Consider the following 18,296-nt stretch of genomic DNA (forward strand, 5'->3'; position numbering starts at 1 on the left):
GGTATTTTGCTGGGTCACCTAAATCCTCTTCTCTGGCTATGACTGAGGCCAAAATAGGCAAATTCACAGAGAAGAATGGAGAGAATTGATAAACTTGACCTTTTCTGAATAGAACAGTGTTGGATGTTCTAACATGGGTTGAGATTTTTAAATGTTTATCCTGTTATTGCTTTCAGAAGAAGCAATTGATTTGACCACAGGTGATACCAAATACAAACTTGGTATCAAGACATGGCTGTCGTTTCAGCCTTCATTCTTTAGCCTGAAAGAAAATTGGGACTGAAAAACGCTGTCAAAAAGTGGGATGGGAGAGAAAGAGGCACATACTCTCCCCATGTATAAATATAACGCCAAAGTTCTAACTTCTACTGAGAGAAGCAGTGAAGTCATCAGATTACGGAAAATGAATTAAGACGTGTAAGAAACTCATTCTCCAAAAGGTAAAACAATTTGCAAATTATTTATTATTCAGTCATGTTCTAAATGAACCCCAAACGTTCCGTTACACTATCAAAACCAATTCAATGAATATGTCAGTCTCCTCTCCTCTCTCTCCATTCCTCTCCACTTTCTAGTTAGCTTCTCCTACCACTTCAGCTTCCATTTTTTCTTTATTCATTTTAACTGTGCAGTTCCCCCAGAAAACCAGCTCAGTGGGAAAGGAAGAATGGGCCTGCAGTTAACTCAAATAGACCTCTCCTCCCACCACCCCCATCCCAGACACGGGGCTCCTCACCAGTCAAAAAGGCACCTCCCACCTCTTGAACCCAGTACCTGGAAGAAGCCAATGATGACCAAGGGCCTGGATTTCACAAATTCTACCACCTGCTGGGTATCAGTGAACAAAAATGCTTTCTGGCTAATTTGTCTTCTCAACCAAACAACCAAGGCAGTAGATTCAACCACTCCTGGAGAGAGATACAGTTAAACGGATCCCAAGGAAGTTTCCTCTTGAACTGGAGCAAGGCCTGTCTTCCCCAGGCTTAATGAGTAGAAGCATCTTGTCTTGGGCTCCCACCCCTGGAAGGCCAAGTTCAGTTCTTCCACTCTCCCCTCCCCCACGCTCAAGCTCCATGGCATGAACATTAACAGCAGCCCCTAAACTGTATTGAGTGCTTACCAAGGACCAGGCACGGTGCTGAGAGTTTTGCACGTATCCCATCCCCAGAGCAACTCCGCAGGATAGATATTCTTACTCTCCTCATTTTGAAGGTGAGGCTATTGAGGCTCAACTTGCCAGTGGCCACCCCTCCAGCAAACCTGGGAATCAGACCCAGGAGGAAGCATGCCCAGCCTTCTTTTTTTATATACTCTCCAATGTGACAGGAAGATGGATGTATTTTTAAAATATATAAGTAAATAGAATGTAAATTAAAAGACTAGCTAGCTCTGTGACCTTGGGAAAAAAATTCCTTTATCTCCCTGTGCCTCCAATTTCTCAGCTGAGCCACAAATGTCTGCTAAGGCCATAGATCTCAACTTCCATTTCTCAGCTATCATGTGGGAGGTGCCAAGCACACGAAAGTCTTAGCTTCTGAAATTGGGGCACATATAGCATATCTGGGGAGACATAATGGTGGGCCAGAATGTGCACAAGACTACAGATGGACTGTGTTTGCCAGGATCCTCAATTTCACGTGATGGCAGGTAATGTAAAATATTATTTTATATTAAAGCCTGCTGTAGAATAGAATGGAACATTTGAAATGAGTTTATGAGATAAAGCAATGTGTGTTGTGAGGAGATTTGGACCACACGTGCAGGCCTTTACTCCTGCACTCAGTCATTCATTCCTTCACTTGTTCGTTCATTTGACAAATGTGCATTGAGGGCCTATTATGTTATCAAGTGCTGTGCCACTGTTTTGCAGCTCTTGTTCTGTTAAGTAGGCAAATCATCAAATAATTACACCAACAAGTGTATAAGTACACCTAAAGGAAGTAGTCAAAAGCAAAGTTCTTTGAGCCTGTAGCAAAGATACATGACCTAGACTGTGAAGTCAAAGAGGGCTTCCTGGAGGAAGTCACTTATGAGTTGAAAACTGGAGGATGCGTAGGAGTTAATCAGGAGGCAATAAGGAGAGGGGAAGGCTGCCAGGCAGAGCAAACAGCTTGTGCAAAGGCCCTGGAGCAGGACAAATTTCTGCATGGGGCTTGGTGAATGCACACTGAGTTGGTAAATCAGCTGGGAAGGACTCTATTTTCAATGTCTTTGCTTACACCTCCTAAGAACATTAGGCCATTTTTAAAACTTATAATGAAGTACATTTACATACAGAAAGGTGCACAAATTATAATGTATAGTTTGATGAATTTTCACAAAATGAACACATCAGAGTGTTGACGTGTTCAAAATGAACATTACCGCCCTGATCAAGAAACAGAACATTATCAGTCCCCCAGAAGTCCCAGCTGGGCCCTCTCCCAGCCCAGCCCACCTCACCTAGGGGTAACCAATATTCTGACCTCTAATGGCATGCATTAGTCAGCCCGCTCTTGCACTTCATGTAAATGGGATCCTACAGTGTGTGTTTTGGGGTCTGGCTTTGTTACGTTTGTGAGCGTCATCCATGTTGTCCTCATAGATTCTTTCCCACTGCTGTGTAGCATTCCATTGTGTGAATATTCCACAATTTATTTATCCATTCTCTGTTGATAGGCATATGGATTGTTTCCAGTTTGGGGCTATTAAGAATTAATTCTTGGGGCCAGCCCGGTGGCGCAGTGGTTAAGTGCGCATGTTCCGCTTCTGTCGGCCAGGGTTTGCCAGTTCCGATCCTGGGTGCAGACAGGGCACTGCTTGGCAAGCCATGCTGTGGTAGGCATCCCACATATAAAGAGCAAGATGGGCATGGATGTTAGTTCAGGGCCAGTTTTCCACAGCAAAAAGAGGAGGATTGGCAGCAGTTAGCTCAGGGCTAATCTTCCTCAAAAAAAAAAAAAAGAATTAATTCTCATGCATGTCTCTGGGGGCACACTGTACCCACTTCTGTTGAGCACATGCCCAGGAGTGGAATTTCTGGTCATAGGAGATGCTGTATTAAGCTTTGGTAGATACAGATTAGTCCATTGTAAAAGCCACAGTGAGTCAGGCCTATAGAAGTTCATTGGAGGAGGATGTGATGGCCTCAAGGGACACAGAGGGCTGGCGAGGCTTCATGCCACCCTCAGACCATGCCACTCCGCCCCACTGCAGTCACCCCCTCCAAGTGGACTCCAGCCGCCAGGTTGAGTTTCTATTTTCACGGTGTTCTGAGCCAACTTTCAGGAAGAAACAGGCACAGATCATCAAAACAAACTTTCTCTTATAGGCTTTTGTCTGAAAAAATTATGTTGTAAGTGCCCTGAAAATAATTTGTTTAAGAATTCTGAAAATATCAAAAAAGGTGAACAAAACTCCTCCAAACAGGTTAGAATTTCAGGTCATGAAAACCATTGCTCTGTTCTCACTTCACACCACTCTCTCCCACTGTCCGAGCTCCCGCCACACCCTTACCCTCCAGCACACCAGGCTCTGGCATCCACCAGTCCCTCCGCCTGGGCTGCCCTTTCCTCAGCTCTCAAGGGCATCTCCTCCTGCTTATTCAGTTCTCAATTGGTCTTAACACCCTTCTTGTCATTCTCTATTTTATGACCTTTTGTATTTTCTTCGTTGAGGCACTCTCTTTCTGAAATTATGATTTTTGGCTAACTTGCTCAGTAGCTCCTGTAATGTCTGACCCATACTTGGTGCCCAAGAAATAATTATTGGATGAATGGATGGGTTGAATGAATCATTAGATAAGCCAGCTTGAAGGAATTTGATCTTGGACTCTCTTCTCTGGAATGCATGAGTTCTGTTTGCCCCGCTGGACCCCATGGGACTGAGGTAGCTCTCAACTTGGCATATGGTTTGTCCCTGAGTGCCTGCAAATTGAGAACTGCCCCTGTTGGGCAGGTGCCTCTCCTGGCACTTGGCTCTGAGCCAGAGGACACGGTGACAACCAAAGTGTGAACACTATGTCCATGATTAACTGGGACTGTCACTCTGCTGCATATTTCCAGGCACAAGCTGTGAATGCGTCATTAACTGAGGACCTGGAGGCCACCTGATTCTCCCTCCCACCAGGGAGATGGCCAAGGCCAAGCTCCCACCATCAATCCACGGAGGTTAGAGGACGGGGACTGGGGCTTTGACCCAGCAAGGACTAAACTCCACCTGCCTCCTAGGGAAGTTTTCATAAAAGTCACAGTGCAGGAAACCAGTAAAGCACTGTCGTCCCTCTCAGCTCAGGGAAGCCCTGTCAAGTCCGCCGAACTGGCACTGTTCATCCTGCTTAGAAAATGAAAAATTGGAAGGCTGGCTCAAGTTCTCACAGCTAGTGCTTGTGCTGAATTCCAGGCCCTGGCTCCTCCCAGCATCCCGCTGTCTCTTTCCCTGGTGGGTGGTAACACTGAGGAAGAAGGGGGATGGGTAAGCCCAGCAGAAATATGGGCTGGCTTCTTACCCCATGCCTGCCTGCAGTGGGTCCCTGCAATTCCATCCCATTCCAACTCAAAAACCATTCCTTAAGAACCTAAGCATTCCAGGCACTGGACCAGGGTCAGGAAACTAATAGTTGATGATAATAATAACCATATCTGCCATTTCCTTAGAGTGCAGCACAATGTAGAACAGGGGTCAGTCAAGTGCAGCTTGTGGGCTAAATCTGGCCTGTCAAGTGATTGTCTAATAAAGTTTTATTGGAACACAGCCACGCCCACTTGCCTCCGTGTGGCTGCTTTCACACCGCATCAGCAGAGTTAAGTAGTTGCGACAGAGGTTGTCTGGTCCATAACCCTTAAAATATTACCTGGCCCTTTACAGAAAAGATTTATGGATCCCACTGCTTATTAGCTGGGGAGACTTGAGGAAGTTATTCCACTTCTCCATGCCTCAGTTTCTCCAGCTGTAAAAGCACCTCCTACAGTGGGTTGTTGTGACATGTGAGAAGGGACTAGAACAGTGCCTGGAATACAGTAAATGCTTCTGATATGTGTCGGAAATACATATGCTTGTGCTTTGCAAACTTATTTCATCTTCCCAGTAACCCTAGGAGGTAGATGCTTTCACCATCCTCACGTTACAGATGAGGACATCGAAATTTGACAAGAAGAAGTGGTTGTTCCTCTTGGAACAGTGGTACACAGTGTACAAGTGGTACTTAGTAAGGATTTGAAGCCAGGGAGCATCTGCCAGTTCTGGCAGGCTCTTCGGAGGACCCAGGAAAGGAAGTGAGATCCTTGCCCTTGTTGTGCTCTCAGGCAGGTAGACGATGAGGAACAGACGCAATTCTGTGAGGTGAGGGCGTTGATGGAGGAAGCTCAGGTGCTGTGGGACCACGAAGAGGGGCAGGCACTCCAACCCGGGAAGTCAGACAGGCTTCTTGGAGGGGGTGATACTGAAGCTCCCTCCATGGCAGAGGAGGTTCCAGGCGCTGATTCACACCACAAAGGGGGCTCAGACAGTCTGGAAGTTGCCACATTGTCACCTTGTTGCCTCTAACTCTCACCTGGCCTTCAGGAGGTGAGGGCATCGCAGAACCTGAGCCACTTCATGAGCAGATGTGGACTCTACCAAAGTGACCTGGGGCTTCTCGTTTCTTCTCAGCCCTCCTCAAAGCCAACACTCACTAAGGGCTCCTTGCTTGGGCTCAGGAGGTCACCATCGTTGACAGTGGTCACTCAGTATCCATAGGAAGCAGCAGTCTCTGTCCCTTCTCTCACTGCTCCTGCCCTCTCTCCCATCTCTTCTCTTACCCCCTGCACACGCCACCCTTGCACAAACCTACTGGGAGCCACAGCACTGCCCAGCCCTTTATGTAACCTGCCCTGAGGTTGGCCCTTTTGCGGCACTGTCCTCTGTAAATCTGGCCTGTGTGTCTCATGCCCCCTTATGTCCATCCTGAGAACTGCAAGGCATGAAGCAGCCCCTGCGGGAGATGGCTCTCCCCACCCCCACCCCCTTGGTTCCTGCCGAAACACTCAAACAGGATTCTTACAAGCCTGCTAAATACTAGAGCCGTAAAAGGCAAACTCAGTTTCCTGAGATTCAAGCATTCAGCGCGTATATAATGGGAACATCCTAGTCATGAGCCATGTGATGACATTTCAGTCAACGATGGACCACATACACAATGGTGGCCCCATAAGATTAGTACCATACAGCCTAGGTGTGTAGTAGGCTATACTGTCTAGCTTTGTGTAAGTGCACTCGATGATGTTTGCACAACTAATGGTGCATTTCTCAGAGCACATCCCCATCGTTAAGTGACACATGACTGTACTAGCATAGTAGGGGCTGTGCTGGGCACTTCTGTGTTCATCATCTTTGTTCCATCCATCCATTCATTATACATACATTTATGCATTCATGTATTTAACGTTTAAAAAGATAGGACGTACCATGTGCCACACTGAGGCACATAATCCTTCAAGCATCCTCAGCATCAAGACTGGCTTGACACATGGTAGGTTCTCAATAAAAGTGTGTTAAATTAGTGAATGAATGAGTTAATGAATGAAATGGATGATGACAGAAGCTAAAGTGTTTGGTAGTCACCCTGCCCCAAACCCGTCTTGTTCCATCATCTCCCAGTCTCCCTTTGGGTTTGCCAGTGCTTCCTTGGCCTAGGACCCTGCCAAAATCATTCTAAAGTAGATCAGGGCTGGGGCTGGGAGCTGGAGTTAGGGACTTACTTTCTGGTTTCTGGTAGTTTGTAAACCATGCACCTCACTCTCCCATCTCTAGGGCCCACCCCCTGACATGCAAGCTGTGGTGCAGGCAGCTACATGTTCACCAAAATCTATTTTCTTTTCCTTATGGACACAGAGCAGCATCATATTTCTCAGTTTTCAGTTGGGTGGGCCCATGTAACAGAATTTTGGTCAATGGAATGAGAAGTGAAGTGATATTTTCCACTCCAGGCCTGGGCCATGAATACCACCAGTGGCGATATTCTGTCTCCTTGTCCCCACTACTGGCTGGATACAGAGGAAACAGCAGGGGGCTCAGAGGCTGTAGGGGAGGGCAGAGCCACAAGCTGGAAGGAGCCTGGGTCCATGAAAGACTGTGTGGAGCAGAGCCCTCAGCTCCACCCTCTGCCTGCCAGCTGGGCTTTGTGTGGCAAGAAATAAGTGTGTAATTGTATTAAGCCACTGAAATGCTGGTGTTTATGTGTTTCCTTGGCTAGCATTACCTTGACTGATGCCCACGTACAATTACCTTTGCAGCTGATGGGCTCTGATCTGTTCCCCTCAAAAAACAGCTTCAAATCTGGGGTCTTCTTAATGTCAAACTCCTTCTGAAGTTCTTTCTCGATGGTGATGTCCACTTTGCCAAAGCCGACCCCATTCTTGCCTTTGCCCATGATCTCCGCAGCTTTGCCCAGCTCCTCAGCCATGTTCCTGGATTGCTTCGAGGATGGGATGTCTGAAAGAGCCAGTGTGAAGACAGAACTCGCTAGAGCCTCACCCCCTCCCCCTCTCCCAAGGAGGAGGCTTTGTTTGGTCTGCTTAGCTCCTGGGCCTTTCTCGTGCTCTGCTGCTAATGGGTAAATTTTCAGGAGAGCGACAGGATGTGAGACACGAGGTTCATGGAATTGGCCAATTTGGAAGATACACATCAGGGTTCTTTGGGTTCAGCAACACTGGGCAACTTTGGGCAACTCGCTCAATCTCTCTAAGCTCCACATTCATCACAGGTAAAATGGGAAAAATAATAGTGGCTATTTCATGGAGTTGTCAGAGTTGAACGAGATGTATTTAACAATGAGTGATATAGTGCTTATGATTTTCTAAGAGCTTTGCGTGGATTAAGTCACTTAGTCCTCCCAGTCCTCCTATGGGGTGAGTGTTGTTGTTATTATCTCAAATTTGCAGATGAGGAAACCGATGCACAATGAAATGACCTGCTCACCTGAGGCCATGTGGCAGTAAGGGGTATAGCCAGGATCCAGACCCACTCAGCTCTCTAACCTAGTTGGGTCTGTAAAACCCTTAGCATAATGCCTGGCACATAGTAAATACACAATTCATTATTATTACTACAGACATTATTATTGTAAATGTTCCATGGTCAGAAATTGTATGGAAAAGAGAGAATGGGGACGGGGTGGGGGGGGGGGGGGGGGGGGCGGGGGTGAGAGAGAACAATAGAGCATGGGTGCCATCTGCTGGAGAGTTCTGGAGCTAACAGGCCAAATTGGGCCCTGCCAGTTGCCCTCTAGCTGCATATAACGTCAGGTAACCCTCAAGTAGAGAAGGCCAGGTGTGGGAAGGGTTGAAGTCGGGGGGGAGGTTATGATGCCCCTTACCCTCTCTGAGCCCATCCCCTTGGGGAGAACATTGAAGAGACCTTGACATTTGCGATTAAGATTCCTTCACTCCTTACATTGCTGAGCCAAGTGGGGTAGGGGTAAGAAGGGGGCGCCCTTTTCCGGAAACAGCCTCAGGGAGCTGGCTCTTGATCCTGGCAGCGGGAGAGGCCTTCCTGGTCTAAATGGGAGGGGACTAAATGGCTCTCAAGTTTGCCTGCCTTCGCCGGATAACACTGTGAGTCTGCAGGTCCCTCCGCTGGCCCCGGATGTCTGCCACACGTGGACGAAGGCAGGGCAAGGGGTCGCTGATTCCCTTTCAAGCCAGAACGCACACTTTATCTTTTTCAAGCCCGCTTGTCCATCTGGAGCACTTGGAGAAAGTACAGAATACTACCACTGCCATGGACAAGTTCCAAGTCCAACAGAGAGGTCTTTTGTAAAGGAAAACCAGAAAGCTGGCCCCAGCAGGCACACGCCCCATTGCCAGTCAGCACACCTGCTCCTGTGATGGAATCCGAAAGTGAAGGATCATTTTCATTAAACCCTTGATCAATGGACAGGAAGAGGGATTTTTCACTGATCGATTCCTCTCCACTGCCTGCTCTGTCACCCTCATTGCCTTCGATAGCCACCATCCATCACTCCGGCAGGGGCTCTCCTGTGGCTGGCCACCAGCTCTGGCCCTCGGGGCTCTCCCTGGCTTCCTTGTGGATTCAGTCATGCCCTGCTCAGGGTTGCTGATCGACAAAGCATCCAAATCTGAGTTTCTAAGGTAAGAACCTCAGAGCAAGACAAACACTTGGAGTGATTGTCCAAATGGTGGGGCTCTCAGAGGTGTCACACCTAGCCCTGAGTTCCTGGGTGTCCGAAATGGAAGTGAGAGAAAGCTGTCAGCTGGAATGCTGGGACCTGAGAGCTAAATGGATGGGACCTAACTATAATAGTAATGAGGATTCATTCATTCATTCATTCATTCATTCAACAAATCTTTTTTAGGATCCACCATGTGCCAAGTGATGTGGGGTCGGTGAGCCGAGGAGTCGAAAGAAAGATTTCTTGGACTCTCAAGATCTGGCAGTAGTGCTCTTTTTATTTAGAGAATAGTGTGGAATAGCATGGGGACAGGACCCATGGGCAGTCTGAGCTTCTGCTGCTGCTGCATGGGGACAGGACCCGTGGGCAGTCTGAGCTTCTGCTGCTGCTGCATGGGGAGAGGACCCATGGGCAGTCAGAGCTCCTGCTGCTGCCCTGAGTTGAGGGTTAGGGCTAACTTTATAAGGCATGGGTACGTGACTTATTTTTACTGGAAAAAGAGAAGATGATGTAAAAAGTCTTTAAATGATTTCAGTGTAGATGGGGTCTGGTTATTGTGTGGTCGTATAACTTTAGATACGAATCTGGTCATATAGATGGGCATGTAGGTGAGGATGCCCTGGGCTTCTCTCCCTGGGGCAGCCCTAATTCATACCATAAAAATCCACCGGGTCATATAGTTTGGCATGTAGGCCAGGTCACCTTGGGCTTCTCTAGCTGGGGCAGCCTTAATCCACATCACCAACCACTATGCTAGGTGCTGGGGATTTAACAAACAGATCGATAAAAATCCTGTTCTCACTGGAGAAGGCAGAAAGTATACAAAATAAGGAAGTAGAATCTATGCCACGTTAGATGCTAAGTGATGATGTTATAGATGCTCTAGAGAAAGAAGCAGCAGAGCTGCAGGTTGGGAGTGTCAGGGGAACTGTGAGAGCAAGTAGGGAGGCCAAAGGAGGCCTCACTGGGAGGGAACGTTTCAAGAAAGACTGAAGGAGGTGAGGGAGCAAGCTATGCGGAAATCTGGAGGGAGAGCGTTTCAGGCAGAGGAACTGTAAGTGCAAAGGCCTTGAGGTGGGAGTGTGGGGGACATGTTTGAGGAATGACAAAAAGTCCTTTGGGCCTGGAGCAGAGTGAGCTGGGGTGGGGGTCTATAGTATAAGCCCTGATAGTTGGGGTTTTTTTTTTCTTTTTTTATAATGCAAGTGCCTGACTTAAGCTTTGATTGCCAAGGCATTCGTTTCAAAGAGGCATCCGCTGCAAGAGGACTATCTGGAATAAACACATTGCCTGCCACACACTAGGTAAAGAACCAGGCTGCCTCCCCACTGAGTGAGGCCCCTTGATTCAGAGATCTTGGTTGATTTCAATTACTGAGGGTTTTTAATTAGGGAGTAACCCAATCAGATTTGCATTTTAGAAAAAAACTCTCTCTGGGAATACTGTAGAGACAGTGCTGGAGGGGAAAGGAGACCATCTAGGAAGATGCTGCAGTGGGTCAGATGGGGAATGATGAGGCCAGAACTAAGGCAGTGGCTGGGGGAAGGGGGAAAATTGGAGATTGCAGAGGGCTTTAGGAGGCGGTATCAGCAGGACTTGGTAGCTGGTTAGAGGTGCGAACAGAAAAGAGTCAAGAGTGACCTTGAGATTTCTGACTTTGACATTGGGTGGATAGTGGTGCTGTCAGGTAAGGCAGGATGTAAAAAGAAGCAGGTTGTTGGGAGTGAATCAAAGACACCGAGATGTTTTCGACACATGTGGCCTTTGAGACAAGTGAGGGACATCCAAGAGGCAAGGTCCTGCTGACTATTGGCTCTTGAGCCTGGAATCCTCAGAGAGATAAGAAACTGGGCAGCAGCTAAGGATCTGAGAGTTACCCAGGCAGTATTTCCCTGAGGACAAGATTTGAAAAATCCTTTCTGTAAAAAGCCAATCTTTCCTGGGAAAAAAGCTTTTATAATGCTTTCCCCAAGTGATTAGTTTTTGCAAAGGTCACTCTGGAAGGCCTGCCACTTTTTGAGAACTCATTTTGATTTAAACTGTGTATTGGAAGGAATCAAATATTCAAAGGTAATGAGTTTGAGTGTCTCTTCTAGATAACAAAAACGCTGTGGGTGTTCACTGCTTTGAAATACGCTCTGGTTGGAATGCTTTAAGTTCAAAGAATTCAAATGGGTGGTTATCAAATGCAATTAAAGAATGTAGAATTGAGAGGCTCCCTGTGCAGCCCCAGGTTCAATCAGCATCAATCCCTAACCTATAAGACGTCAGTTAAAGCCCCAAAGAGCCAGGAACTTGCCCTTCTGCCCGGATTAAAACAGAGTAATCATTGGACAGTCTCGCATTCTCATGCAGATGGGACAGGTTCCCAGTCTTGTCCACCTGCTGTGCCATTTTTGGAAGGTAAATGTGTGTGGAGACGTGGGTTGTGTTGTGCAAAGTGTGTGGTTCTAAATCCTTCAACACCCGCATTGGGTCCAGGATTCAGAGATTAGGGCTGCAGCAAAAAAGAGCAGCTGGCTTAGATGTCTGACCTGTGCACATCCTTAGCTTACAATTCCACCGCAGGCGGAGGAGGGCTGCAGGGTTCTCACTTCTTCCCTGAGAAGAGAGCCATGAAGCAGATGCTCAGGTGGTGGCCCGAGTCCTGGTGTGGATGGGGGCTGTGGGGAACCGGCTGGAGGAGTCGTTCAGCAAAGCAGAATGCCTGCCCTTCTCACAGATTCGCGTAAAGAAAATGGCCCAAACTGGATCTCTCCTGCAAGGTCTTGCACCATGGGCTTGAAGTAAAACTGAGCACATCCCCTGGCACTTAGGTCAAAGGAAACCATGAACATCCTGGGCTAGACAGAGGTCGGAGGTTTGCAACCATTTTGATGGAACTTTATGCAGTAGGCACGCTCCATGTTGGATGGAGGCAAAAATGAGCTGATCAGATTTTCCCTTCTGGGAGCTGTCAAGGTTAAAGGCACAAAGAGAATGTTTTTGTTCTCTCTTGGTATGAAGTGGCTGCGCAAGCCCGCTGAGGAGGCAGTGAGACCCAGGGCAAGTTGATGCTGTCACATCCTCAACTCCCCCATTGAAGTGGCATCGCTCACAGAGAAGGTAACAAATGAGAAGAGATAAGAGTCAAGGAAGGAGCTGGGTGGCCTGAATTTCAGGCAGTGGACACAAATTCGAATGTGCTGGGATGTGGCAGGGGTGTGCTGTGTGGGGGTGGCTGGATAGGGAAACTGACAAGCGTGTTTTCTGACCAAGAAGGGACATCATTACTCAGCTCCAGCCAATTATCACGTGGCAGGAATGTGAGCCAATGCTTCCTGATCTTTTTTTTTAAGAGCAGATGTACATTCAACTTTAATTGTGACATGTCCCCAAATAGGGACATGAAAAGTGCCACCACACTGGGTTGTTGTGAGGATTCAATGACTTCACATTTAATGAGCCCCCAAGGACAGTGTCCTGCACACAGTGAGGGCTCGCTGTGTGAGAGCTGTTATGAAAATCCCTCCCACCCTGTGCCAAGGCCAGGTCTGTGCCAACGCCTCAGGAAAAAGAAGCCTGTTCTTGCTGCCAAAGTGTCTGCTGAGGCAAAGAGCATCCGTCCAAAGAATGAAAGTGGGCATGCAAAACTCAGACGATAAAGGTGATGGTATCTTTTCTTGCCCATAGCTGCCATCGTTTATTGCGCTCTATTGTGTTCCAGCAACTTATCCTATGGTCTCATTTAATTTTCACAATAACTCAGTGTGTGTGTTATGTTCATTCCCACTTTACAGAGGAGGGAACTGAGGTTCCAAATGGTGAAAGACACCTGAGGGGAAAGCCTGGCTCCTTGCCTTCAGTGGGACAGAGGACCCATACAAATCGAGACTAAATGACAATGTAGATCTTGCAAATTGCTTGACCTCCCCGGACCTCAGTACTCTCTCTGGAAATAGGGATGATAAGATATTAACCATACGTGTTGAAGCCAGATATGAAACTCCTCTGGCCCCGGGAGCAAGGAGGTAGGTCTCAGCCCACCCCTCACCACCGCCTAGTGGGTGGGGGACACACAGAAAAGCACCATGAGGAAGCGGGTCTGGTTCAGCCTGTGGGTCAGGCCGGCAGGTGTGAGCACCAGCAGGTTGTGTTCCACCAGGATGTGCAAGGGCTGGGACGTGTTGATGCTGGCCTCCTTGACGTCCACCTCTCGTGAGCCCTGGACAGTGGAGGTACAAGAGGCCACCAGCAGCAGAGACATCCAGAGCCACTCCATGGCTGTCCTGCAGGGGCAGGAGGAAGGACAGGAGTCCTTATCAACACAGGTGGTGGGCCCCCATGTCTTCACTCCCTCCCCATCTCCTTCCCTGGCCAGTCCATGAATGGAGAACAGGGCCTGAGCATGGCCACTGCCTCCCTAGCAGTGCCGACAGGTCAGCAGCGGCGCTGGAGCAGAGGCAAAGTATTCAGTTAACCTCAGGGTCCATGGAAACTACACAGGGGTAGTTCAGGCGGCAGGGCCCCACTTGGAGCAGCAGGAAGCTGAGTCACACGCTGGCCACTCGAGCCCACTGGCCCCCCAGACACCAGGTAAGAATTTTTCAAAGATGAGTCCCACTCAGAGTGCTAGGGTGAGCCTCTGGATCTCAGAGATGACCGGTCCAATCCCCCACCACAGCCTCTGCTTCATGCTCCTCCAACTTCTTCTTGAATGCCCCTTATGATGGGAAGCTCACTACCTCACAGTGTACCCCTTTTGATTTTTGAACAAATTTTCTCCTCAAGTGTAAATATTTCTCTTGAAAGTCATCACCATAATATACGCTTCTGAAAATTCCAAACAGTACAATAAAAATGTGTTAAGTAGAAAATAAAATCTCTTCCATAATCCTACTGCTGAGAAAGCTACTGTTAGAGTTTGGAATGAATCCTTACAGATGATTACAAATGCCTGCATGAATGCACCTTTGAATGTACACATTGAACATAAATGGAATCAGGTATGTGTATCATTCAGTGTTCCAATTTTCTTACCGAATCATGTGAAATATGGCCTAGATTCCTTCCCATAAGAATGCATATCAGATCTACAACATGATTTCCTTCCTCTCTTTTCCTTGACCTTTCCTGTATTTATTTATTTGACCATTCGTCACTGTTCGAATGGTCTGGTTAGCAGCTGCCTTCCTGTGAGTTCCACTCTCCCTAATAACATATGTCTTTCCCAGCAAGTTAGAGCATAGAATCAGCTCCTCAGCTCTTGGCATGTTCTCCTCAAGCATAGAGCCGTTTCCCCGTGTAGCATGCAGCCTACATGAGCGTCTCAAATAAGAAGACGGACAGCAGGTGTGCTCTAGGTCCTTCCTTCAGACAACTTGATAAGGACCTTAGCTTCTTTGCTGACTGCTGCATTTCTAGCACCTGGCATTTTGGCAGGAAAATCAACATGAATGAATGAATGAATGGATACTTGATACTTACCTGGGAAATATGTTTGGCAAATTGTGTGAAGATTTTTTTAAAATAGATCTTCTAACGTAATTTTTTGGCCTAGTATATAGAGAATTGTGACCAATTCTCAGTGCTAAATTTTATAAACACCTGTAGCTAAACATACTTGTCATGTACCAGACACTTCTAGTGCTTTCTGTGTCATCACCTTTCTTATGACAATCCTATGAGGTAGGTGTAGTACTATTATAATCCCCATTTAGTGAGCATAAAATGAGGCATAGAGAGGTTAAGTAATTTGCCCAAGGTCACACAGCTAACAGATGACAGAGTCAGGAGTTTAACCCAGGCAGTCTAGCTACAAAATCCATGCTCTTAACCGCAATGACGTACCACCTCTCTAGTGCCCCGCTGCAGAATGGATGCAGGGAACAATGTTTTGAGACATTAACTGAGGCTCCCATCCTCCCACCCTGGTATCCTTTAACCTCTCTCCACCATTCAACGTGGCATTCTGTCCTGCCTCAGAAGGGGAGGGCTGAGGCTGGCAACAGAGAATAAAATCAGATTTTTGGTTTTTGGTTTCAAAGCAGGCCTTTAAAAGTCATAGCAGGGGCAAGGCACTTGTAAGCCAGGGCTCAGATTGCAGGAACTGGGCAAAAGAAAGAAAGATGTTTTTGCTGTAAACTCTGGGTTTGGAAGAGCATGTTGTCAGAAGGAGCGGTTACCTGCCCCAAAGGAGATAAAGGCTTGCCTTGCCGTCAGGAGGAGGAGGATGGGGAAGAGTGGGGAGAGCCCTGATGCTGCCGGGGTCCTGAGAAAGGGGTCCCGCCCTCTGTCCCTTCTCCGGGCTGAAACCCCAGCCCTGTCTCTCTTCGCTCCCCATGGCAGCCCCAGTTCCCAGGGCCGGGCCTGCCCACAGTAATAAATAAGTGACTGTGTATTAGGCCAGTATTGGAGCTTTACTCTCACCGTCTCATTAATCCTCACGGTGCGGCTGAGAGGTGGGTACAGTCATGGTGCCCACTTCACAAAGGTGGAGACCCACCCAAGATCACCCAGCTGGTGGATGAAGGAGCACGACCTGGGCTCAGGTATATCTAAGCCCAATGCCCATGTCTACACCGGGGGTCAGCAAACTATGACCTGCTGCCTGTCCTTGTGAAGACCGTTATCGGATCACAGCCACGCCCACTCCTTTACTATTGTCTGTGGCTGCTTTTACTACAATTCCCAGTTACGTAGTTGCAACAGAGACTGTGTGTGGCCAGCAAAGCCAAAAATATCGATCATCTGGCCCTCTACAGGGAAAGCTTGCTGACCTCGGGTCTAAATCACCAGACCACGCTGCCCTCACACCCACACCTCAGATCCTGGACTTTGGCGGTGTTCACAGATCCTCAGACTTGCAAAGCCCACCGTCAGAGTGTAGCGTCCCCATCTGTAGAATGGGTGAATAGTCCCTGCCTCCCAGGGTCGTTGTGAAGACATGATGATGAGCACTTCTTACACCTGGAGGCACATGAAAATTCTCTGGGGAGCTTTTAAGACAATACTGATGCTCGGTCTGACCCCAGACCAGTTAATTCAGAATTGCTCAAGGTGGGGTCCAGATATCTGTATGTTCTAAAAGCTCCTCAGAGGATTCTTCTTTTTTCTCTTTTTAAACTTTCTATTTGGTTATTCTCTTTGCTTTCCCCAATTCATTCCCCACACAACAGTTAGCAATTTTCTTTTTAAACATAACAGACCACATTGCTGTCTTGTTAGGAGGTCCATGGCTTTTCATCACGTGCAATCCCACCCTGTGCTGGGTTCTATCAGGCCCCACTGGCTAGCTCTGCACCCCATTGTCCTATTCACAGCGCACCAGCCATGCTGGTCTCCTTCTCTCTCCTCAAGCACACCTGCCACAGGGCCTTTGCCTGTGCCTGGAACACCCTTACCCTGCTCTTCAGCCTTTTCTGGTCATTCAGGTTCCAGTGCAAACACCAGCAACTCAGAGGGTTCTTCCCAGGCTGCTCTGTCTCCCCCTGCCTCTGCTTCCAGCACTCTTGGCCCCATGACCCCTGTTTGCTTCAAATCGTGTATGATTATGTTTGAGTGTACCTTGCTTATGTTTCTAACCTTTTTAATGTAAGTGCCTTTGTTCGTGGCTGTTTCCTGCCTCCTAGGACAATGCCTGACCCAGATTTGGAGCTCAATTAATGTTTCTTGAATTAATTAATGAATAAATGACCTAATTTAATTCTCACGCAAACTCCACAGTCCATTTCAGTGCTTCTCAACCATGACTGGTATTAGAATCTCTCAGGGAGCTTTAAAAAATTACTGATGCTCAAGCCCAAACCCGATGGATTCAGTTTCATTGGTCTGGGGTGGTGTGAGTCTGGGCATCTTTTTCTTTAAGCCCCCTAGGTGATCCTAATGTGTAGCCATTTAGGCTGAAATCCAGACTTACATCTGTGACCCTCTTGGCAGAAGGACGGCTGCCGGGGCAGAGCCTGTCAGTCAGAATTGCCACTTCACTCAAGCTCATACCTGCAGGAAGCCTGGTTACTCTCAGGCCCACTGGGGCCCTACCAGGGCTGGGCCAGTAAACTCTGGGGCACTTGAGGAAGGAAGTCGTGGCCTGAAGAACAGGCTCCTGGTTCCCTTTGTGACCTGAGCAGGACCCGCAGGCAGCTGGGTGTTCTAAAGAAATCCAGAGGCAGAAATGGAGTCCCTTCCTGGACACACTGAGGCCACAGCAGCCTCAGCCGCAATGTTCTGAGTTCCGGGGTGCTGGAGGCCCAGGGGTGGCCCTGGGGAAGAATGAGTAGGAGGAGCCCTGCCCTGCCCTTGCTGAGAGGAGCTTGCCCATGGACAAAGGCCGGGGCTGGGGGTCACATGGAGGGCCAGAAACAAAACACCCTGGGGCACTGGGTGTGGCATTGAATGTTCCTGAACTCAGGCATATAGATTGGAATTTGATCGAGCATATAGATTGGAATTTGAATCCCAGCTCTTTTTTTTTCTTTTACTGAAGTAGCTTTGGTTTATAAAACTATATAAATTTCAGCTCTGAGTATCATACTTCAACTTCTGAATACATTACATCATGTTCCTCACCAAAAATCTGGTTGCCATCCATCAGCATAGACACGTGCCCCTGTACCCCTTTCACCTCCCCCCACCTCCCTTCCCCCTGGTAACCACCAAGCTGTTCTCTGTATCTCTGTGTTTGTTTGTTTGTTGTTATTATTTTATATTCTTCATATGAGTGAAGTCATATTTGTCTTTCTCTGTCTGACTTATTTCACTTCACATAATACCCTCAAGGTCCATCCATGTTGTCACAAATGGCAAGATTCCGTCTTTTGTGTGGCTGAGTAGTATTCCATTGTGTATATATGTACCACATCTTTATCCATTCATCATCAGTAGGCACTTTGGTTCTTTCCAAGTCTTGGCTATTGTGATAATGCTGCGGTGGACATGCGGGTGCAGATATCTTTTTGAATTAGTGTTTTCATGTTCTTTGGATAAATACCCAGAAGTGGACCAGCTCTGTCCCTAAGCAGCTGTGTGGCCTCGTGTGTGTCACTTATGCTTTCCGAGGCTCAGTTTCCTCACCTGTAAGATGGATACAACTCACAGGGCTGTTGAAAGAGTTAAAGGAGATGATTCGTGCCAAGTGAGCTGCTCAGCACCTGGAAGGCAGAAGCCCTGC

General features: G+C 47.8%; 4 protein-coding genes across 5 annotated transcripts in view; 2 read left to right on the forward strand and 2 right to left on the reverse strand.

The window, feature by feature from the left end:
* LOC100147307 (protein disulfide-isomerase-like protein of the testis) overlaps positions 1–619 on the reverse strand; it is a 305,575-nt gene extending 304,956 nt beyond the window's left edge. Inside the window, exon 1 of the mRNA XM_070232579.1 lies at positions 590–619. Within this exon, the coding sequence (XP_070088680.1) occupies positions 590–619 (30 nt within the window). The remainder of the gene's footprint in view (positions 1–589) is intronic.
* REXO5 (RNA exonuclease 5) overlaps positions 1–18,296 on the forward strand; it is a 692,166-nt gene that overhangs the window by 322,943 nt on the left and 350,927 nt on the right. The window lies entirely within an intron of this gene.
* The window catches only part of LOC111767528 (acyl-coenzyme A synthetase ACSM5, mitochondrial-like), a 117,642-nt gene that overhangs the window by 62,947 nt on the left and 36,399 nt on the right, over positions 1–18,296 (forward strand). The gene's annotated exons all lie outside the window — the stretch shown is intronic.
* On the reverse strand, positions 607–7,455 carry LOC138917162 (protein disulfide-isomerase-like protein of the testis). The gene is made up of 2 exons (XM_070232185.1): positions 7,243–7,455; positions 607–908 (listed from the first exon to the last, which is right to left on the reverse strand). The coding sequence occupies exons 1-2, from the start codon at positions 7,418–7,420 to the stop codon at positions 733–735; spliced, it is 354 nt and encodes a 117-aa protein (XP_070088286.1). The 5' UTR covers positions 7,421–7,455; the 3' UTR covers positions 607–732.

Source organism: Equus caballus, chromosome 13 (genome assembly GCF_041296265.1).
Source record: "Equus caballus isolate H_3958 breed thoroughbred chromosome 13, TB-T2T, whole genome shotgun sequence".
Taxonomy (NCBI): domain Eukaryota; kingdom Metazoa; phylum Chordata; class Mammalia; order Perissodactyla; family Equidae; genus Equus; species Equus caballus.